This window comes from Dendrobates tinctorius, unplaced genomic scaffold (assembly GCF_039654945.1).
Source record: "Dendrobates tinctorius isolate UK_male_01 unplaced genomic scaffold, ASM3965494v1 ptg000267l, whole genome shotgun sequence".
Lineage (NCBI taxonomy): Eukaryota > Metazoa > Chordata > Amphibia > Anura > Dendrobatidae > Dendrobates > Dendrobates tinctorius.
Genome location: NW_027361934.1, coordinates 596070 through 619732, shown reverse-complemented (window position 1 = coordinate 619732; position 23663 = coordinate 596070). Strand labels below are relative to the sequence as shown.

The following is a 23663-nucleotide window of genomic DNA, read 5'->3' as shown; positions in this document are numbered from 1 at the left end:
TCTATGACGGTGGGAATAACCCCTTTAAAGGCCCTTTTACATGAGCCAATGAGAACTGTATGGGGTAAATAATCATTTGGTGGTCATACATTTGCAGCATGTTCACGCTTCAATATTGCAACCCAAGACCGGCACAAATCCCCCCCCCCAGTATCTGACCGCACGGCTGCTCCATACAACTGTGCAGGATTAGGTTTTGGTGAACCCCAAAAAGTAGCTCATAGTGATGTGCGACCCCTCAATCCTTCCCCCGCTGGGTCATAGTGCTAGCCATGGCTTGCTGATTTATGTGTCCCCCTGCACCTGCAGATGTGATGTGTATGTAGCAGAGCCGGGTGGGTGTTGTCGGCCCATGGGCCGTTGTCAGGAGATCGGCTCTGGGCGCTGTTATATGTTTAACCCTACGTATACCCCGGTAGTGCAAGATGTTGGTTTACGTTACAGCAGCGGTCGCCAACCTGTGCCTCTCCAGCTGTTGAAAAAACTACAACTCCCAGCATGCCGTTTTGCAAGAGCTGAAGAGCCGCAGGTGGGAGACCTCCGCAGCGCAGCGGGTGATAAAGCCGTTTGTGCTGTCACAGGGCCGTCTCCAGGATTAGACCTCTCATTGCTGTCAGCGGGGACAGCCGCCTCATCCTCCATTCCTTTGAGGATGAGTTTTATAGGAGTTTGCTCATAAAACTTATTTGCAGTTGTCTGATTGGTGGTCGGCCACCCCTGATTGAGAGTGGGGGTCCTGCATGCCCCCTGCTTATGTAGAGTGGCAGTCGGGCATGTACACAGACTCTTGGGGTCCGCGGCAGATACCGGAGCGATGTACTCCATTGTCAGTCCCGCAGATGCTCACTGTACACATGATCGACCACCGCTTCATTCACACGGGAGGACTTGGTGGGGGTCGGAGACCCTCATTCTTGAGATCAAACTTGGACATCCCTCTGTTGTCCCTCCTGGAATCGCATGAATAACATCAGGGTTGCCAATAGGGCGTGTCTCATTGATCTTGTGCTCAGTGATTGGACAGCGTTACACGCCCCCATCGGGGGTTAACGCCCAGTTGTCAGCTTATTCATACATCACCAGGAGGAATAACAGAGGAATAATACAGAACTATGATCTAGAATTGTGGGGAATTGAAATAACTCTCTACTGTGTCAGACCCCGGGGGTAGTCATAAGGCGCAGCGGGATGTTAGGGGGGCTGTCTGCGCTCTGCTTATTCCGTGTTTGCAGCCGGATTCTAACTTTAAACCATTTTATCGAACAATTCAGATGTTTGATGTGAGATTGGGAAGGAGCGATGGTAAGGAACCGGCCGTGATTGGCCCAAACACGCGTTACTGACACTCGTCCCCCCCCGCAATCACGCTTGTGTGTGTGTGCTGGGTACTAACAGTGTGTGGCCCTAACCGGGCTTGTAATGCACCGACTAACACAGCATGTGGGCTCCCCGGGGGTCCGCCTCGCCTCTTCCTGGACCCCCGCGCACTGGCATGACGGTCAAGGTTTGCAACAGCACAAGATCCCCCGATGAGACACCGGTCGTGCCCCCTCTATGCATTCATGGTAATACACCGTCACTAAGGTAGTGAACACCCACCCAAAACGTGATTTACTTCACTCCATTAACCCAATCCAGGACATTATGAGATGCCGCTGTAACACCTGTTTAAAGGGGAACTCCTAATACAGAGACTATATCATAACAGTGCTCTCCAACTTGTGACTTATGCAAAACCACAACTCCCAACATTGCAGGGCATGCTGGGAGTTGTAGTTTTTCAGTTGGCGACCACCGGAGTCTCCAGTGGATTTCCCCTTCACACACGATCCGCTGACACCAATGTGACCCGATAGGTCTTTAAGGGTTAAACTACGCCCTGTTTCCACCATCACTCTCACTGGCGGTCTTGTAAAGGAGTTTTCCCTGCTTTCTTAAAGGGGCGTTCCAGGCTGTGGCATGTATCACGTATCTATTGGGTAGGTAATAAAGGTCAGATTATGCGGACCCCTGTCCTATGTTCCCCTTGGCTGCATGAATGCAACCCTGTGGAGTGAATAGAGCAAGCACCGTGGCACTCCAGCTCTATTCATACTTCTCCTCCTGCCATAGTTTGGCCTATGGGACCGGGATCCAGTTTCAGGAGTCAAAGCCAAGAGATCTAGCACTTATCACCTACCCTGGAGGTACCCAATACATGTTTAATGCTGGCATACCCCTTTAAAAGTCTTGATGCAACCTGAAGGGGTCACTGTTGTCTGCCCATATACACGATATATACAAACTTTGATAAGTAATTTTACACCATCTGATGGCTTTATGACTGCTCACATTGGTTTCTGGAGGACGCAGCATGCTCCTCCGGGCCATAAAGAACATGTCAACTTTTGCACGCCCTCCTAAACTTTTTTTTTTTAATAAGAAAACAGTGACCTCTTCAGGCCATGGGGTGTTACTGCAGTCTGTCCTGTTATTTTTGCACTATAGGCCCATCTCCTCTGCAATCAGTGACACAGCAGTGCAGTATATATGCAGCATCTAATGATATGGAGGGGCCACGTATCAGGATTTATTGCTTCTACATCACACATGAGATTTTTTCACATTCACTAATGCAAAATAATCTCCCCTTAAGAGGCACGATGCTTCTTGCAAAGTTTGGGCGTTTTGCATTTACTTTGCTATACTTGTTTTGTACAGATTTCGAGTTTATTTGTTCTGTTCACATTCATCATTCTACTGGTTGCCATTGAAACCTGAAGCAATTTTTGCCTCCCTATAGCCGGTCATGTGGCCACATTGTTAGTATAAGTGACATCTGAGCCCCCATAATTCACTTTCCCTAAAGAAATGGTCCTCAATGTTCGGCATCCCCACTGATCAGTTATTAACACTTTAGTTGGCCGGAAACCCTCATTATATTCACTTAGCTACAAGGATAGCCTTTCTGGAGGACCCGACATGTCCGTGTATTGCAGCAGTTGTGTAATACCCTTTTTCTCCTGCGGTTATGCTGTGGGGAAAGCGAAACCGCCAGATTCAATCACATAGATTACAGGCGATCGCAGGAGGTTGCACTACTGACTGCCATACTGATCATCGGCTGACCCTTCTAACATAAAAGGATTGTCCTAATTAAACGTCCCCTTTAAAGACACGCATGGAAACCCCAGCTGACTCCAAACCGGTACAAGACAAGTAAAAAAAAAAAAAAAAAAAAAAGGAATTACAAAATCCTACGTAGATCGTAAAATGCTGAGAATTTCTGTTGTCTTTTTTTTTTTTTTTTTTTTTTTTTTCTTGACGTCCATCTTTCCTTCCAGATCCAGTATCAGGCCATCATCTTCTTGCTGAATCTGTATCCACGGTTCCCGTTGTAGATCCTCATCCGCTGCCGGTCGTCCTCCTCGACACAGACGTGGAGAGCACTGCACTGTAAGACGCACGTCGGAGGAGGGTCTGCACTCCAACGATCCAGATGCTCCGACCCCCTCAGACCAGCGAAGATGGGGTCTCCACAAGACCCAGCAGCGAGAAGCTCCTTCCTTGCTTCCTTCTCCTCCCTGGTTGTTTTTCTACATACGGTTTCTGAAGGACTTTCAATGACCTGGTGCGTCTTGCCTTCCGAAAGATCTGGCTGCGGCCCGGGCCTTGTGCCGGTCACCGGTCGCCTGTGAGGACCCCATGGACCAGTCTATATGAATATATATTTCTAGTTTATGCCACTATTAAGATGACGTATATAGCCGGAGGGGCAGAAGCCCCTGCAGACATTCCACCTATACACTTCCATGCATTTTTGGTTTATTTTGACCCCCCCCCCCCCCTCCCTTTGTCTCTTAACCCTTTGTGCTCCAAGCAATTGGATGTCTCAAGAAAAAAAGAAAAAAGAATGGCGACCGTTTTGCATATTTCAGATGGAAGAGTCAGAAAGTGTGAGCGAAGCTGCGAAACCCAACGATGTCGAGGGCACATAGTCTTTATGGGAACTGCTGGCATGCAGTCACCATCTATGGAGGGTAGCCCTCTGCGCCCCCTCTATACGCACCTTCGGGGGGCCTGAGACTGTCGGTAGGAACCTGTTCACTGTTCATGTAACCTCTAAGGGTCTATTAGGGTTACTTTTTTTTTTTTTTCTATATTTTTAGGATTTTCTGCGCTGCTGCCACCACCATTATTTTTTTTTTTTTTTGCATATTTGCTCGTCTAGCGCAAGGACTTGATTCAGGACGGTGTGTGGTGTGTAGATTCAGAGAGGATACCCGGGGTCTTGCTTCACCTAAACCCTCCGCTAGACATAACCCAGGACAACGTACTGATTAATATCCCTTCCCCCAATCACTAGAGACATCCACTATGGGACCCATCATAATCACTAAAAAAGCCCAGAGGTGGCAGCGTAACCCTTTAGGTGGTGGCGATTTCGGCTCATGGTCCCTGACGCCCAAAAAACAAGAAGGTGTATATGTCCCCATGAGTACAAACTGCAGATGCTAGGAGTACTCCCATCTTATAAAGTGACACCATAGTGGCCATCGCTTTGTATGGTGCCCCCCCCCCCCAAATCTTTGGGTTTCACCCATGTTACTTCCCCTTTACATAAGCGGCTGTGCAGGGATCGGCAGCGGAGTCTCTGGACTAGGGCTCTGAAGTCTGGTGGGGGATCGGGGCTCTGCTGTCTGGCGGGGGGGATCGGGGCTCTGCTGTCTGGCGGGGGGGATCGGGGCTCTGCTGTCTGGCGGGGGGGATCGGGGCTCTGCTGTCTGGCGGGGGGGATCGGGGCTCTGCTGTCTGGCGGGGGGGATCGGGGCTCTGCTGTCTGGCGGGGGGGATCGGGGCTCTGCTGTCTGGCGGGGGGGATCGGGGCTCTGCTGTCTGGCGGGGGGGATTGGGGCTCTGCTGTCTGGCGGGGGGATCGGGGCACTGCTGTCTGGCGGGGGGGGGGGTCGGAGCACTGCCGTCTGGCGGGGGGGATCGGGAGACTGTTGTCCGTGTTTGGGGGATCCGCAGAAGGGGGCAGCCTACTAAACCAGGGCCGTGTCCCATTTCTTAATAATTGTCATTTTCTGATATTTGGGGTTTTGATACTTGAACAGATTGGGATCTGCCCCCTGTGACTGCACAGATCACCACTATATGACCCTATCTGTCATCACCTTTCCTTGCAAGAGTTAAGTCCACAAAACATTGTTCCCCTTACTAACGCCTATGGCTCCCAGCTCTTCACTCGGCCCAATAGAAAATGTTCCCCTTCCTTCTGTCACATACTGTAGCTGTAGAGATACTCCATAGGCTCTAGACTGCCTATTGCCACCACTAGGGGAGCTGACGACTGACTCATAGGTGGGCTGCAGACAGCTCCCCCTAGTGGTGACCACAGCTGCACCAAGAACTAGGTGTTTGCTTTGCCCCTTATGGGATTCAAGGGGGTCGTCCAGACCCTGCAGCCCTAATGCAGATGTCATGGACGCCACCAAATTATGGCTGGCTGCACCTGACCCCTTATCAATAGACACTGAGCAGAAAGGAAACACAGGAATCATTTCATTTCATGACCGGACACTTAGATGAAGAAGAAAAGATATTAAAATTGATGAAAAAAATAAATTAAAATTGTGCAGTGCCTTTCACAACCTCCAGGTGGCGATAGAAGCCACTTCCTATGTACAGGGCGTGTAGACCGCTATGATCTGGTCCCATCTCTTTTGGATGTACATCGACCTATTATTGGCCGCTATACGTATCACAGGTTCGGAGCGAGATATAAATATATATATTTTTTCTTCTAAATGTTTTATTAAAAATGTTGCATCGGTTTCTCCATCTCGGCTATCTGCTCATTGTATACAGTGCTGCCCCCCCCCCCCCCCCTTTTTTTTTTTTTGCTGTTTTCCCACAGCGCGCAGCGGCGGCGGCATTTATTATGTACTTTGGATACAGTCGGACAGATACAAATGTGATATAAATTATATATTTTTGGCACACTTTAAGAAGGTTTCTGTTGAAATAAATTTTCCTGTTTCTAAGGAAATAAAAAATAATGGTTGTGAGGATAATTCTTATGTCTGGAGTTTAATTTACAAATGTCACATCAAAAACGAAGCAGAGAGCTGTTGGGACTTTTGGTGGTCTTCAAGGGTCGGTATGGGGCCCTTTAACCAGTCTCCTTCACAGCGAGCGGCAATACTGTGCAGGGTCTGACACCTTCCATAGCTGTGATGGCAATGAGGCAGTTTTGGTGGTCTACAAGGGTCAGTATGGGGTCCTTTAACCAGTCTCATTCACACCTATCTGTGATACTCTGCATGGTCTAACACTATTCATAGCTGTGATGCCAATGCTGACACTTTTGATGGTCTTCAAGGGTAGGTATGTGGCCCTTTAACCAGTCTCCTTCACAGTGAGCTGCAATACTCTTTATGGTCTGACACCTTCCATATCTGTGATGCCAATGCCGACACTTTTGGTGGTCTACAAGGGTAAGTATGTGGCCCTTTAACCAGTCTTATTCCCAGCGAGCTGTGATACTACTGCATGATCTGACACCTTTCATAGTTGTGATGCCAATGCTGACACTTTTGGTGGTCTTCAAGGGTCGGTATGGGTCCCTTTAACCAGTCTTATTCCATATCTGATGCTTTGTGTTCATCCAACAAATCGACTTATGATAAAGAAAAGACAGTAAAAAGTCATGCCCCCTTGTTCACAAATGGAAGAACCATTTTTGGAGCTCGTACTCTGACACTTTGGTTTTATTATGAAAGTCCAATAACAGAGTAACAGTATTTTCATAAATAAGAGGAACATCCATCATATGTGGATGTTGGAACAGTCTTTTAGGGCATATTTAGTGTTTTTTTTCTGTTTTGGTAGACCTTTCCTGCTGTTTATGCTACGACTGGAGCTTCACGCCTCGCATCCTTCTCTCTGAAGTCATCACATTGAATAGCCGGCCCCAACAGTTCCTACCGGGCGAGCGCTGCCTGAGGAAGGAATGACCTTCACATCGAACCCATGAGAGTAATGTGCTCTGTCCAAAAAAAGGTGCAATGGGCAGGAGGCGTTGTGTGTCCTCCCTACCCAAAATATCCCCACAGGAAGATGGCAGCACTGCAGCAGATGATGAGGTTCACATTCAGGATCGTTGACGCCACCGGACTCTCGTAGAGCAGAACTTCAGGGGATTCTTCTGGGGCCACCTTGGTCTCGTCATCCTTTTTCGTGTCCTTTTCCATCCCACATAACCAGAGGATGGCTTTCTTCAGGCGGATTGTGAAGGACACATTTTCTGTAGAAAAGAATGACGTCAAACACAATTTCGGGGAGGTAAATACTGTATGAGGTCCCTCCCAATTCCTGTTAGGAATGCTGATTGTTTCCATGGATCAATTATTTTAATTTTTTTTTTACATCTTACCTGTGGACTTGTTACTACTGACATCTGGGGAATTCACTTCGGCGGGAGTCTCTGTGACACTGTTTCTTGTGACGTCTTCTCTTATTTCCGGGCTTCCTTCTATTTTACTAAAACGTGTAAACCAGGTAAGACGACTGACCTTAAGGATAAAGGAGACGTTTCACGTCAGTGAGGACCAGAGCAAAGTTTTATGATTCTTAGCTACGTGAGTAATTAAGAATTATAATAAAGCGGCTGGATCCAGATGGTCCCTTACCATTTCCTTGGTCGGGGGCTTGGTCATCAGACTGACAAATACCACGACTATCAGCGTCAGTAGCGCCAGGATCATAGAGAAGTACAGGTAGTGTATGTACTTCACCACCGATGGCCGCGTATCCGGCTGGTCGCATTGGGGTGCGGCATAAACGAAGTCCAGCACCATGCGGATGATTCCAACCACCAACCCAATAGTCAGGCCCCAGAATGCCCCCTGGAAGACATGGCATTTACAGACCGTGAGGGAGGTTGCAAGATGCTTTATGTTCTGGAACGCGATCGTCATGGCCATGGAGTGACCCCCGACATTGATCATTTGGAGGAATCCCACCAGTGGGAATTTCTGGAGATGCCAACTGCTTGATGATCGGTGCTGCCAATCAAATTGGATCTCCAAGAATGGAGATCGGCAGGGCGGCACGGTGGCTCAGTGGTTAGCGCTGCAGCCTTGCAGCGCTGGAGTCCTGGGTTCGAATCCCACCAAGGACAACATCTGCAAGGAGTTTGTATGTTCTCCCCGTGTTTGCGTGGGTTTCCTCCGGGCACTCCGGTTTCCTCCCACATTCCAAAGACTTACTGATAGGGAATTTAGATTGTGAGCCCCATCGGGGACAGTGATGAAAATATGTGCAAACTGTAAAGCGCTGCGGAATATGTTAGCGCTATATAAAAATAAAGATTATTATTATTAATGGATCCAAGTAACATAGTAACATAGTTATTAAGGTTGAAGGGAGACTTTGAGTCCATCTAGTTCAACCCATATCCTATCCTAACTTGCCCTAACATGTTGATCCAGAGGAAGGCAAAAAAAAACCCATGTGGCAACAGTAAGCTTCACATTGGGGAAAAAAATTCCTTCCCGACTCCACATACGGCAATCAGACTAGCTCCCTGGATCAACGCAATATTAAGGAGACTAGTGTATATACCCTGTAATATTATACTTTTCAAGAAAGGCATCCAGTCCCTTCTTAAATTTTTTTAGTGAATCACTCATTACAACATCATATGGCAGAGAGTTCCATAGTCTCCCTGCTCTTACAGTAAAGAATCCGCGTCTGTGAGTATGCTTAAACCTTCTTTCCTCCAGACGTAGAGGATGCCCCCTTGTCCCCGTCACAGGTCTAAGAGTAAAAAGATCATTAGAAAGGTCTTTGTATTGTCCCCACATATATTTATACATTGTAATAAGATCACCCCTAAGCCTTCGATTCTCCAAACTAAATAACCCCAAGTGTAATAACCTGTCTTGGTATTGCAGACCCCCTAGTTCCCTAATAACCTTGGTCGCTCTTCTCTGCACCCGCTCCAGTTCAGCTATGTCTTTCTTATGCACCGGAGACCAGAACTGTACACAGTATTCTAAGTGTGGTCGCACTAGTGACTTATATAGAGGTAAAATTATGTTCTCCTCATGAGCATCTATGCCTCTTTTAATGCATCCCATTATTTTATTTGCCTTTGCAGCAGCTACTTGACTCTGGCCACTAAATGTGAGTTTGTCGTACACCCAGGTCTTTTTCAGTGACTGTTTTGCCCAGTGTTTTACAATTAAGCACATAATTATACAACTTGTTCGTTCTACCCAAGTGCATGACCTTACATTTATCCCCATTAAAGCTCATTTGCCATTTATCAGCCCAAGCTTCTAGTTTACATAAATCCTCCTGTAATATAAAATTGTCCTCCTCTGTATTAATTACCCTGCAGAGTTTAGTGTCATCTGCAAATATTGAAATTCTACTCTCTATGCCCCCTACAAGGTCATTAATAAATATGTTAAAAAGAAGCGGGCCCAAAACTGACCCCTGTGGTACCCCACTGCTAACCGTGACCCAGTCCGAGTGTGCTCCATTAATAACCACCCTTTGTTTCCTATCCCTGAGCCAGCTCTTAACCCACCTACACATATTTTCCCCTATCCCCCTTGTTCTCATTTTATGTATCAACCTTTTGTGTGGCACCGTATCAAAAGCTTTTGAAAAGTCCATGTACACCACGTCCACTGCATTCCCTTGGTCCAGTCCGGAACTTACCTCTTCATAAAAGCTTATCAGATTAGTCTGACAGGAACGGTCTCTTGTAAACCCATGTTGATATTGGGTCATAAGGTTATTCTTCTCCAGATACTCCAGTATAGTATCTCTTAGAAAACCCTCCAGGATTTTACCCACAGTTGAGGTTAAACTTACTGGCCTATAATTTCCAAGTTCAGTTTTTGTCCCCTTTTTGAATATTGGCACCACATTTGCTATACGCCAGTCCTGTGGTACAGACCCTGTTATTATGGAATCTAGAGCAGTAGTAGAGCAGTCCCCCTTCCTTATCCAGGTCAAAAAACGGGAACTACCAAAACGCAGCACTGAAATGAATGGACCATGTAGATAAAGACCCACATACTTTTTCATTGGTTCGCTTCCAAAAACAGCCAAGGATGAAGACCACGGCCACGGGAGGCTGTAAGTAGGAACTAATGGACTGGATATAGATGAAGAGCTGACCACCCTGGCTGGCCTGGACCAGCGGGATCCACAGAATGGACACGACAACCAGCACTAGCACGAAGACCCTGAAACGAGGACGACGTAAGGACATAGACATGGTGGTCCTAGAGATGAGAACTGTAAGGCTGAGCCCATTACCTCCCCACTATCATCAGCTCCCACTCTGTAGAGCGTGGGTGGAGGTGACGCCACAGATCCATGGTGAAAATGGTGCTGGCGCTATTAAATATGGAGGTCAGTGAGGACATGAGGGCAGCGATCATAACCGACATCATCAGACCTCGCAGTCCTAGGGGGAAAGGCAGAGAGGAGTTACAGACAACACCCCCAATACCAAAGGTCGTGTGGGTATGGTCCTAATATACAACCCTATATGTGAACTATCACCCTACTGTCCACCACTACTGTAGGTGCCATATTACCTGTTGGCAGTAATTCAATCACCATCTTGGGGTAGGCAATGTCGGAACATCCCGATGGGTTCCCACAGATTGACTTGCAGAGGTCGGGGTCCGCACACGCCACCTGATCTGATGGAACGTGGATAAGAATTATTTCCGTCATCCAAAGACCTCCAAGACCCAACCCAAGCGAAGGTCGGGGAATTTACCTGTGAAAAGCACCCTGCTGATCATTCCTGGAAGCACCATCATAAACAGGGGGAGGAACTTGATATAAGCAGCTAATAGGGAGCCGCCCTTGGCGTGAGAGAGGTTCTTGGCAGACAGAGATCTCTGGACAATCACCTGGGGACACAATGAAGACGACCATTTACCAGCAGCTGCTAATCTGAGCCAGGATCTCCGGGGCCAGTGCTTTATATATATGTAACGACCATACAGCAGACCGCATGGACGAGCCCTGGATGAAGTACGCAGGTAAGCTCATGTCCCCAGTCGTCAGGTGATTCATTTCTGTATTATATAAAGGAGCTATGTTCTAGTTGATTTTTTTTTACAGCCACAATTAGGGGGAACTCTCTGCATAAAGATCTGTACGGCTCCCCCATGGAGAGCTCACAAATTCATAGAGCCATGACTAGGAAGAGCTCACTACATAAAGATTATATAACTACCACTGGAGGGAGCTCACTGCATGAAGATTATGCAACCACCACTAGAGGGAGCTCACTGCATGAAGATTATGCAACCACCACTAGGGGGAGCTCACTGCATACAGATTTATACAGCCACCACTAGGGAGAGCTCATTACCCACAGATGTATACAGCCACCACTAGAGGGAACTCACAATATACAGATTTAAATAGCCGCCTCTATGGAGAGCTCATGACAGATTTACACATCCACTGCTAGGCAAAGCTACCCATATACAGATCTATGCAGAAACTACTAAGGAGAGCTCATATCATACAGATTTATACATCCACCACAAGTGGGCGCACATTACATACAGATTTATATAGTCACCACTAGAGGGAGCTCAGTACACAATTTATACAGCCACCACTAGAGGGAGCTCACTACATACAGATTTATACATCCAGCACTATTGGGAGTGCATTGCATACAGATTTACACAGCCTCCAGCAGAGGGAGCTCACTACGTATAAATGTATATAGCTAACTCTTGGGGGAGCTCACTGCCTACAGATTTGTACAGCCACCAATAGGAGGAGCTCACTGCCTACAGATCTGTACAGCCACCACTAGGGCAGCTCACTGCATGCAGAAGTATACAGTTACCACTAGGGGGGCTCACTGCATACAGATTTATACATCCAGCACTATTGGGAGTGCATTGCATACAGATTTATACAGCCTCCAGCAGAGGGAGCTCACTACGTATAAATGTATATAGCTAACTCTAGAGGGAGCTCACTACATACAGATTTATACAGCAACCACTAGGGGGAGCGCACTACCTACAGATTTATACATCCAGCACTATTGGGAGTGCATTGCATACAGATTTATACAGCCTCTAGCAGAGGGAGCTCACTACGTATAAATGTATATAGCTAACTCTAGAGGGAGCGCACTACATACAGATTTATACAGCAACCACTAGGGGGAGCTCACTACATATAGATTTATGCAACATGCATTTAAAGGGTTTTCAATTACTTTTAATTAGTTTGAAAATGCACTCCTGGAGGTCGTGAAGTAAACAAAGCATACCAGACTCCCACCACTCCTCTGTACTGCTGCTGGTTCCCCCTCTGGTCTACTGATTTTCTCTTAATCTGTCAGAAGACCACTGCAGTCAAAACAGAAGCCACTGATCGTCTGCAGTGGTCACGTTCCATGTGAGCCAGAAGAAATAATCACAGCAAGCAGAGGCAACCGCTCAGAGCTGAGACGTTGTATACTGTCTCCTGTCCTCACTTATCCCATCAGGCTATTCCCTCCTTTATAAGGTGTCATTGCTGTAAGAAGCTGCAGCGCTCTCACCTGATCGGTGCACCAGTACCAGATAGATGGGATGGTCATCCCCACCAGGACGCCGGGCCACGGCAGATCAGAGTAGACCGGGTCTCTGAAGATGTGAAACGCGTCTTCTCTAGGGATGCCACAGCTGCTGTTCTCTATGTGACTCGATGGGATCGCAGTGAGATATTTCTCCTCCAGAGCTGTATATCCACCCACCTCTATGAAGCCTACATGAAAATCAGTAGATCGAAGATCAGTGCACAAGCGTCCACCATAAAGCGGCACTCGGCTCCTTTCCACCTATGAAACCAATAATAGCGCCAGGTAGTGGACTGCACCAGCTGTAGAAACATACCGTCACAGCGATGGAGAGGTTGGAGCTGGACAGTCGATTGAGCATGGATGTGGCGCATGCGCAGTACACCACTGATGGTGGGGCGGCCTGGGGCCGGATAAATGGAGCCGTGCCCGAGCTGTAGCTAGGACTTCATCTGGGGTAAAAGGCTCATGGTATTGCCCCCACCCTGCATCTAAATAACCCAAATGTAAGCAAAACATCTTGTTGGCGCCCAGCAATTGCCCGCGCCTAGTTATGCCCCTGGCCTCATCACTTGTCAGGCTCGGGATCACCAGGCAGCCACATGTATCATTGTTTGCATATTTGCTAAAAGTTTATTTTCCCAGCAATTTGGGCAGAAAGGATGCAATGTATTCATATAACATAATACTTCTCACAGCTGAGGGTTTGCTACATCAGTATCTGTCCTGAGCTGTTAGTTTGTTGCAATGCATCAGTAAAATGTACAAGTCCTGAAACCAAACTGAGGATTGTCTCGACCGGATGCAACTGTAACAAACCCTCAGCTGCGAGAGTTAGGCAAGGATAGGCTTGAAGCACATTGTTACAGACGTACTAAAGACCATGAGAATAAGAGCCCCGATGATCATGATGACGGTCTGCAGGGTGTCCGTATAGATGACGGCTGCCAGGCCCCCTGCAATGGAAGAACCAATATTAATCAATCATCCTAATCTTCCTTCAAGACCTAATGGGCGCTTACAACTCACCCGCCACGGTATAGATCGCAGTGATAACAAGTAATCCAATCACCGCCACATACAGGTCCCAGTGAAGAGCCTGCTGGATGAATAGTGCGCCGGCGTAAATGTCCACCTGGGAAAGCAGAACATGAGAAGCCGAAAGGGAAACCCAAATCTACTGCACCCACAGAACTGAAAACATTCTGTGCGCCTGCAGCCACCACTAGAGGGAGCTCACTGTGTGCTGGATTATTACTGAGCAATGAATAAACAGAATTCAGTGAGCTCCCTCTAGTGGTGACTGCAGGTATTTTATCATGTAACAATATGCAGGGGATTGGAGCTCTGCATAAAACCAGAGATCGGGACGCCATGTCACTGCCGACCTGCACACGCCCGGAAACAAAGACAAATATTGGGTCTGTGATTTTTTTAGGAACTCAACTAAATGGGACTGAATTATATATGGGTGTGGTTTACTGACATGTAGGTGTGGTGTATGAAGAGGGTGGGGCTTATGTAGACATATTCTTTTAGGGAAGGTTGGGCTTATTGTAATGGATGTGAAATTTATATGTGAGTGTGGTTTTGTAAGAAGGGGTGTGGTTTATAAGGAGTGTGGTTTATAAGGAGGGTGTGCTTTGTTCATATGTGGGTGTGGTTTATGAGGGTGTGATTTATTCATATGTGGGTGTGGTTTATAAGAAGGGGTGTGGTTTGTCCCTATGTGGGTGTGGTTTATTCACATGTAGGTGTGGTTTATAAGAAGGGGTATGGTTTGTTCATTTGTGGGTGTGGTTTATAAGGAGTGCATGGTTTACTCATATGTGGGTGTGGTTTATACGGGGTGTGGTTTAATGGGATAGGGTGTGGTTTATTATGTGAGAGTGGTTTATAATAAGGGGTGTGGTTTATTCATATGTAGGTATGGTTTATAATAAGGGGTGTGGGTGTGGTTTATGAGGAGGTTGTGATTTACTGGAATAGGGTGTGGTTTAATATGTGGGTGTGGTTAATAAAGAGGGGTGTGGGTTATTCATATGTGGGTGTGGTTTACTGGGATAGAGTGTGGCTTTTTCAGACCTGGGTCTGGCTTATAAGGGAGCATGGTTTATAGGACAGGGGTGCTGCTTTAGATGTGGGTGAGGAGAGGGCATGACTTGTTGGATTGGGGCGCGGTTGGATTTTCCCACCTTTGTCCCTCCGATCAGCGCCTCCTCGATCACTTGCTCTGGAATCTTACCGATATCTTGGTGAATATATAGATGAACAGGTAGAGGATGGAGAGATAAATCTGGATCCGTTTCCCTCCAAAGCGCCTCTGTAGATACTCGGGCATCGTGGTGACCTGGAGATAAGACACGTACGAGAGGTGACATTGCCACTGACCACACAGATGGTCTCAGGACAGAGGAATCGGACATCTTACCCCAGCTGATAAATAAATAGGGAGAAACAACCAGGCCAACACCAAGACGCAGAAGAGGCCCTGCAGGGAAGCGAAAGGTTAATAATCCTTTATATTGATGGCCCCGACATTCCTACATGTGAGAACTGTGACCAGCAGGTGGCGCCTGCTCTCAGTAACGATCAGCAGGAGCACTTTACAGCACGCTGCGTGTTACTGGACTATCAGGAACTTGTTAGCATTATCATGAATTCTTGCCAACAAGTGAAACCTGCCCAGAATAATGAATGGGGTAATAGTACAGGCCCAGCGATGACACAAATGATCCCGATCAAAGGTCCCAATGCTGTAAGAGGGACCCTGCCCGGCGGTGAAGCAACCCCGGCCCCCCGTATAGTGACACCCCTGACCTCACCCTATTATCAACTAACAAAACTCACAAAAGGTGAATGAACAAAAAGAGAAATCAAAATCAGATCAAGATTTGTTGAGCGCCCTTTACCTTCAAATCAGCATCAATTCTAGGTATTTGCACACAGAACCAGCTGTGTAGGAGGCTCCAAACAGGGTGTGGAACAGCCAAACTCTGCTACAAAGGTGAGGTTGTGGAAGACAGTTTCATGTAACATGTTCACCATGGCAATGCTGAGAACAGCAGCAAGACACAAGGTATTTACACTGCATCAGCAAGGAGTCTCCCAGGCAAAGATTGTGAAGCAGCTGGGGCTTCAAGATGTGCTGTTCAGACTTTTAGAAAAAAGCAATAAGAAATGTGCAACTATGAGGATTGTAGATTCTGTGGCCAGACAAGAAGAAATACTGCAGCAGATGACAGATGCATAACACTGCCTTCCCTTCAAATTCAGAACCTGTTCAGCAGTGCCATCAGCTCAGAACTGGCAGTGACCAGTGGGACCCAGCTACACACATCTACTGATCAGAGAAGTCTGGCCAGAAGTAGTCTTCAAGGAAGAACTGTGGCCATAAGCCAGACCATTAACATGGCAAAAAGGCAAAGGCAGAATAATGGCGCCAGGTGCTCTGGATTAAGGAGTCAAAATGTGCAGAGCGGCATAACAATGAGGGTCTGCGGGAACATTGAACAAGGTGGAAGGTCCTGCAAGTTCCTGGCTGCATTTCAGAAAGTGGAGTTGTGGATTTGGTCAGGATTAATGTTGTCCTCAATGTGGAGAAATCCAAGCAGACATTTCTCCATCATTTCATACCATCAGGGAGGCGACTGATCGGCTCCACATTTATTCTAAAGCAGAACAACGACCCCCAACATCCAGCAGATGTCATTGATACCGAGAAGTTCTGGGGTGATGATCCGGCCCCCGCAGAGCTCTGATCGCACATCATCCAGTCTGTCTGGGATCAGATAAAGAGACAGAAGGATCCGCACAAGCCTCATACACAGAAGATCTGGGGTCAGGTCTCCAAGATGTCTGTTACAACCTCCTGCTGAGATCCTCCAAGAACTGTGCACAAGTGACGAGAAGAAGTGATGGAGGAGACGTGCGGTCACCAGATACTGATGATGGAGGTGACGTGCGGTCACCAGATACTGATGATGGAGGAGACGTGCGGTCACCAGATACTGACGATGGAGGAGACGTGCAGTCACCAGATACTGACGATGGGGGGAGACGTGCGGTCACCAGATACTGATGATGAGGGAGACGTGCGGTCACCAGATATTGATGATGGAGGAGACGTGCGGTCACCAGATATTGATGATGGAGGAGACGTGCGGTCACCAGATATTGATGATGGAGGAGACGTGCGGTCACCAGATATTGATGATGGAGGAGACGTGCGGTCACCAGATATTGATGATGGAGGAGACGAGCGGTCACCAGATACTGATGATGGAGGTGACGTGCGGTCATCAGATACTGATGATGGAGACGTGCGGTCACCAGATACTGATGATGGAGGAGACGTGCGGTCACCAGATATTGATGATGGAGGAGACGTGCGGTCACCAGATACTGATGATGGAGGTGACGTGCGGTCACCAGATACTGATGATGGAGGAGACGTGCGGTCACCAGATACTGATGATGGAGGAGACTTGCGGTCACCAGATATTGATGATGGAGGAGACGTGCGGTCACCAGATACTGATGATGGAGACGTGCGGTCACCAGATATTGATGGAGGAGACGTGCGGTCTCCAGATACTGATGATGGAGGAGACGTGCGGTCACCAGATATTGATGATGGAGGAGACGTGCGGTCACCAGATACTGATGATGGAGGAGACGTGCGGTCACCAGATACTGATGATGGAGGCGACGTGCGGTCACCAGATACTGATGATGGAGGAGACGTGCGGTCACCAGATACTGATGATGGAGGCGACGTGCGGTCACCAGATACTGATGATGGAGGCGATAGGCGGTCACCAGATACTGATGATGGAGGCGACGGGTGGTCACCAGATACTGATGATGGAGGAGACGTGCGGTCACCAGATATTGATGGAGGAGACATGCGGTCACCAGATACTGATGATGGAGGAGACTTGCGGTGACCAGATATTGATGATGGAGGCGACGTGCGCTCACCAGATACTGATGATGGAGGAGACGGGCGGTCACCAGATACTGATGGGAATTAGATTTCATTTTTGTACATTCACTTTATAGTTAATTAATTGATAAAATTAACAATTAACATGTCTAATTTTGGATGAATTCTTACTTTAGAAAAAATGCTACACACCTGCCTACAGTAACTTCTGAATATATATATATATATATATAAAATAGAAAAAGGCTTGAGAAAGGTTCACATTAAGAACCAAAACATAACAATAATGTGCCAAAAAAAAAAAAACTTTCATTCCTGATCCTGAGTTACATCCTGTATTATACCCCAGAGCTGCACTCACTATTCTGCTGGTGCAGTCACTGTGTACATACATTACATTACTGATCATCCTTAGTTACATCCTGTATTATCCTCCAGAGCTGCACTCACTATTCTGCTAGTGCAGTCACTGTGTACATACATTACATTACTGATCATCCTCAGTTACATCCTGTATTATCCTCCAGAGCTGCACTCACTATTCTCCTAGTGCAGTCACTGTGTACATACATTACATTACTTATCATGAGTTACATCCTGTATTATACCCCAGAGCTGCACTCACTATTCTGCTGGTGCAGTCACTGTGTACATACATTACATTACTGATCATCCTTAGTTACATCCTGTATTATCCTCCAGAGCTGCACTCACTATTCTGCTAGTGCAGTCACTGTGTACATACATTACATTACTGATCATCCTCAGTTACATCCTGTATTATCCTCCAGAGCTGCACTCACTATTCTCCTAGTGCAGTCACTGTGTACATACATTACATTACTTATCATGAGTTACATCCTGTATTATACCCCAGAGCTGCACTCACTATTCTGCTGGTGCAGTCACTGTGTACATACATCACATTACTGATCATCCTCAGATACATCCTGTATTATCCTCCAGAGCTGCACTCACTATTCTGCTGGTGCAGTCACTGTGTACATAGATTCCGTTACTGATCCTGAGTTACATCCTGTATTATACTCCAGAGCTGCAATCTCTATTCTGCTGGTGCAGGCACTGTGTACATACATTACATTACAGATCCTGAGTTACATCCTGTATTATATTCCAGAGCTGCACTCACTATTCTGCTGGTGCAGTCACTGTGTACATACATTACATTACTGATCCTGAGTTACATCCTGTATTATACTCCAGAGCTGCACTCACTATTCTGCTGGTGCAGTCACTGTGTACATACAGTACATTACTGATCCTGAGTTACATCCTGTATTATACTCCAGAGCTGCACTCACTATTCTGCTGGTGCAGTCACTGTGTACATACAGTACATTACTGATCCTGAGTTACATCCTGTATTATACTCCAGAGCTGCACTCACTATTCTGCTGGTGCAGTCACTGTGTACATACATTACATTACTGATCCTGGGTTACATCCTGTATTATACTCCAGAGCTGCACTCACTATTCTGCTGGTGCAGTCACTGTGTACATACATTACATTACTGATCCTGAGTTACATCCTGTATTATACCCCAGAGCTGCACTCACTATTCTGCTGGTACAGTCACTGTGTACATACATTACATTACTGATCCTGAGTTACCTCCTGTATTATACTCCAGAGCTGCACTCACTATTCTGCTGGTGCAGTCACTGTGTACATACATTACATTACTGATCCTGAGTTACATCCTGTATTATACCCCAGAGCTGCACTCACTATTCTGCTGGTGCAGTCACTGTGTACATACATTACATTACTGATCCTGAGTTACATCCTGTATTATACCCCAGAGCTGCACTCACTATTCTGCTGGTGCAGTCACTGTGTACATACATTACATTACTGATCCTGAGTTACATCCTGTATTATACCCCAGAGCTGCACTCACTATTCTGCTGGTGCAGTCACTGTGTACATACATTACATTACTGATCCTGAGTTACATCCTGTATTATACCCCAGAGCTGCACTCACTATTCTGCTGGTGCAGTCACTGTGTACATACATTTCTGATCCTTAGTTACATCCTGTATTATACCCCAGAGCTGCACTCACTATTCTGCTGGTGCAGTCACTGTGTACATACATTACTGATCCTGAATTGTGTACTACACACAGTGACTGCACCAGCAGGACAATGCTTGTATTGAGGATTACAAGGTGTCATGTCGGGATTCCGCCACAGGTAGGCGCCGTACTTACATTCCATTCATAGGCGGTGACTGCAATTCCTGAAGCTGCTCCGGATCCTGCCAGGCCAATGAAATGCCCACTGCCCACGTTACTAGCAAACAGGGAGGCCCCCACCTGCAGACAGACATGGTGGCTACAGACATTGCTGATATAGTCAATGTAATAGGAAGTTATTGTAACTTACACCATAGTTCATCGGTTATAATGAAACAACGCCACCCTTGTTTTCAGGTTATGTCTGGTATTGCAGCTCAGCCCCATACCAATAATTGCTGCAATGCCAGACACAGCTTCTGGATAAGAGTGGCGCTGTTTCGTGCACCGTGTATCCAAGGGTTGGTAGAGTGATACTTACAGGCCACCACACCATGTCCTTCCCGGCCAGGAAATAACCCTTCACTGTGCTCCTCTTTGTGCGCCACATGGACTAAAGGCAAGAAGATAAGTTTTATTAGTGGTCAGAATTTCCCAACGTCTTTATGATAGGGATGTAACCAGAGATCCGCGTATTGTTCATTGCGAAAAAACTACAGAAACTTTCCCAATAGCCTACATTAAACTCTACCGTTTCGTGTACGCAGCTCCCATGTGATTGTATGTGTCTCCATGGTTACAGACTACAAATAAACCCTGTGTAGTCTGATCCTGTAGTTACCCATGACAACACACAGCATAGGGATTGTTTATAGTGTGTAACCATAGAGACACATACAATCACATGGGAGCTGCATACACGAAACGGACAAAGATGATCTGAGAGGCAATGTAACAACCAAAATGGTTGCAAAAGTCTACACACCCTTCGAAGGTACCGAACTTATGAAATATGAACGGGAAAGTGTTTTCTTACCCATAAGCCAACTCCCAGCACAAATATAAAGTACAAGACGAGAACCACAATGTCCACAACTTCCAGCGACTTCTTGGGGAAAGGGTTCCCCGTTCCGTTATTCTGGGGGGCGGTGGTCTCCATTCTCCGGGATACACAGCTGATAATTCGGAATAATCTGCATCAAGGCTGCAAATCAGAGGAAGAATAAAAATGACTTCAGGCAATCAAGGGTTAATCTCGGCTCATTGTGTCGTAATCTGATGAAAGTAGGTCATTAGGTGTGAACGGGGATCTACAGGAGATGAGACACAGATGCTTAAAGGGATATTAAAAGATGCTGACTTTCTCCCAGGTATAGCGCCACCTTTCTCCATAGGATGTGAGTGGTATTGCAGCCCTGCCATCAGGTAACAAGTTAATTCAGGACTATTTTTTTCCCTCTTCATTTTTTTCCCAATCACCTATAAGAAATGGAAGGAATCACAGCAACTCAGTCACAAAGTGGAGACCCCGTAACGTTACAGAGCGGGGGGCAAGTGCTGAGGGGCAGAGGGCAGAAATGTCACCAACGCTCTGCTGACCCCATAACTGCAGAGTCCAGACCTCATCTGGTATAACACCAGCACAAACGCTGCGCTCCGCCGGGAGTTTTATGGCCGAGCAGCTGCATGCAGCCGTACATCACCAAGCACAATGCCGAGCGCCGGATAGAGTGGTTTTAAGCAAGCTGAAATCTATGAACTGGCGTAGATATTTGCATCAATTTCCTATGTAGATATAGTAAGTTGCTGTTGGCCTTGCCCCTTCCTGCTCAGTAGCTCCCACTTCTAAGTAAAGTGCAAAAGCAGAGTAAAATAACAATAAAAATATAATCGTCTGCAGTGAGCTCCCTCTAGTGGTAACTGCAGGTATATATAAAGTTATCATCTCCATCTATGTGCACTCAGGGAATTTAGATAACTACTATATAATCTAATGAACAATTAGGTATCACACCCACAGAGGATCAAGATCTCTGCTTACTGACAATGAATGGATCTTTATTTTCTCTTTACATTTAGAAACTGAAGAAGTCTTTTGTGGGCCTAGACTTGCCCCCATAGCAGTTCCTACAACGTTACCAACCGCATGTGATCAGAACTTTTTTTGAAGACAAGCCTTTGTAAACAATGATTCTATTCACTACCAGCAAGCAGAGACCTAAACAAAAAATTAGAAATTGATATAAAAACTATAATATAAAAGTGCTTGGTATATAGTATATATATTATTATGGTGTCAGGAGAGATCAAGGACTCTAGTCGTTGCCTATGTACAGATTGTTTACAGACTCTGCCCCATCACACCCCACAATCCGATAATATGTCCCTGTGACAAAGGAGGGCATTGTCCCACAGTGTTTGTCATTCCACCTGGAACCTGTGGTTGGTTCTTACCAAGTGCCAGCTTGATGCGTCTCCGCAGACCCAAGGCAGAAGGAGAAAGGAGCAAACAGCAGGACTCCCGGAGAACTCTGCATCTGGGGTCAAACTCCAAAGTGTGAGCCTGTGGTTAAACTGTAAAATGGAGGAGTGGGGAGATCGCTGTACCACGCCGCTCAGGTACACGGCATCTCAGCAGGTTGTGCCAGGCTAGCACGAGCTCCAGGGTGCTAGAGAGGTGTCGGACCAGCGAGGGAGGTGGCACTCCCAATCCCATGGGCAGGAAATAATTGGGACGAAGCTGCTTCTGGTAACGCTAAACTCAGTCAGATCGCTCTTCTTTTCTAATCTGATTTTTATTTTCGGATTCTGCATTTTTTATTTTATTGTCTGTAAATGATTATGGGGGGCACCTGAACCCTAGGAAACAGCAGACTGGAGAAGAATCATTCACTTCTATGGGAAAGTGTGGTAGGCATAGTCTGTGCAGAGGTCATTGTGCAGGGAAAGGAGGAGGTGAGCTGTGACATCACCTATTGTGAATGATAAGTGTTGTGTTATCTACTGTATATAGAGGTGTTATCAGTCATTGTACAAGAGGAGGAGGTGAGCTGTGACATCACCTAATGTGAATGGTGGGTAAAGTGTTATCTAGTGTATATATAGGTGTTATTAGTCATTGTTCAGAAGGAGGAGGTGAGCTGTGACATCTACAGTATATATAGTGGAGGTATCATTCATTGTACAGAAGGAGGTGAGCTGTGACATCACCTATTATGAATGTTGGCTTCTGTGTTATCTACTGTATATAGAGTCAATATCAGTGATTGTATAGGAGGGGGAGGAGGTGAGCTGTGACATTAGCTATTGTGAAAGGTGGCTCCTATGTTATTTATTGTATATAGAGATGTTATCAGTCATTGCACAGTAGAAGGAGGAGGTGAGCTGTGACAACAGGCTGACCCATATACATTAATGGGCTAACCAGCATGGCAGAACGGATACTGTGTACTGCAAGCATATCCATCCATAGGATAGATGATAATTGTGCGATCGCTTGGGACGGATTATGAGAACAGGGTCCCAAAGCCCCCGTGTGAATGGAGCGACACTGAGCACGTGCGACCACTGCTCCATTAACTCTTGGTAGGTATGGTGGTCGCACATGCTCAGTACAGCTCAGTGATAATAGATTTATCAATCCTGTGGATAAGGGATGACTATTGTTTCTGGGACAATTCCTGGACCCCCAGGATCAGGAAGAGCAGTGTGTACGATGAATATGCAAATCTCTGGAAATATGTCCCATTCGGGTGCATCTCAATAATGGAAGGAAGCTAATATTCAGCAGGAATATAAAAGTATAATCGTCTTGTGATGACATCACGGGTGGAGGCACCAGTTTCACCAGTTACTCGGATTTTAGGAACTTGCATTGTGTCTAATATGCAATGAAGGATCCTCCCGGCCCGGCTCAGCCCTGCGCTGGATACACATTACACAATGGCTGCAATGAATAACCATAAGTGAGCAATTACATGGAAACTTACCATCGCCAGAGGGCTTCACCTCTGCCAAAGCAAACATGTACAGTGGTGCTTGAAAGTTTGTGAACCCACC

At 46.6% G+C, this 23663-nt stretch overlaps 2 protein-coding genes across 6 annotated transcripts in view; one reads left to right on the top strand and one right to left on the bottom strand.

Moving 5' to 3' along the window:
- ARHGAP17 (Rho GTPase activating protein 17) overlaps nt 1-4596 on the top strand; it is a 74434-nt gene extending 69838 nt beyond the window's left edge. For 2 of the 5 annotated variants that reach the window (XM_073559277.1, XM_073559279.1), the window contains one exon: nt 3381-4596. In XM_073559277.1, coding sequence (XP_073415378.1) covers nt 3381-3439 — 59 coding nt within the window. In that variant the 3' untranslated portion in view covers nt 3440-4596. Of the gene's footprint in view, nt 1-1271; nt 1303-3323 lie in introns of all 5 variants that reach the window. The other 3 variants (XM_073559275.1, XM_073559278.1, XM_073559280.1) reach the window with 2 other exon arrangements.
- Nucleotides 4597-5853: 1257 nt separating this feature from the next.
- Nucleotides 5854-22299, bottom strand: SLC5A11 (solute carrier family 5 member 11). Its single transcript, XM_073559272.1, has 16 exons — nt 22059-22299; nt 20641-20808; nt 20146-20217; nt 19800-19904; nt 15045-15104; nt 14859-14963; nt 13643-13748; nt 13489-13569; nt 12596-12801; nt 10793-10928; nt 10605-10712; nt 10321-10471; nt 10079-10247; nt 7674-7889; nt 7418-7556; nt 5854-7288 (listed from the first exon to the last, which is right to left on the bottom strand). The coding sequence occupies exons 2-16, from the start codon at nt 20761-20763 to the stop codon at nt 7077-7079; spliced, it is 1989 nt and encodes a 662-aa protein (XP_073415373.1). The 5' UTR covers nt 20764-20808; nt 22059-22299; the 3' UTR covers nt 5854-7076.
- Nucleotides 22300-23663: the final 1364 nt, after the last annotated feature.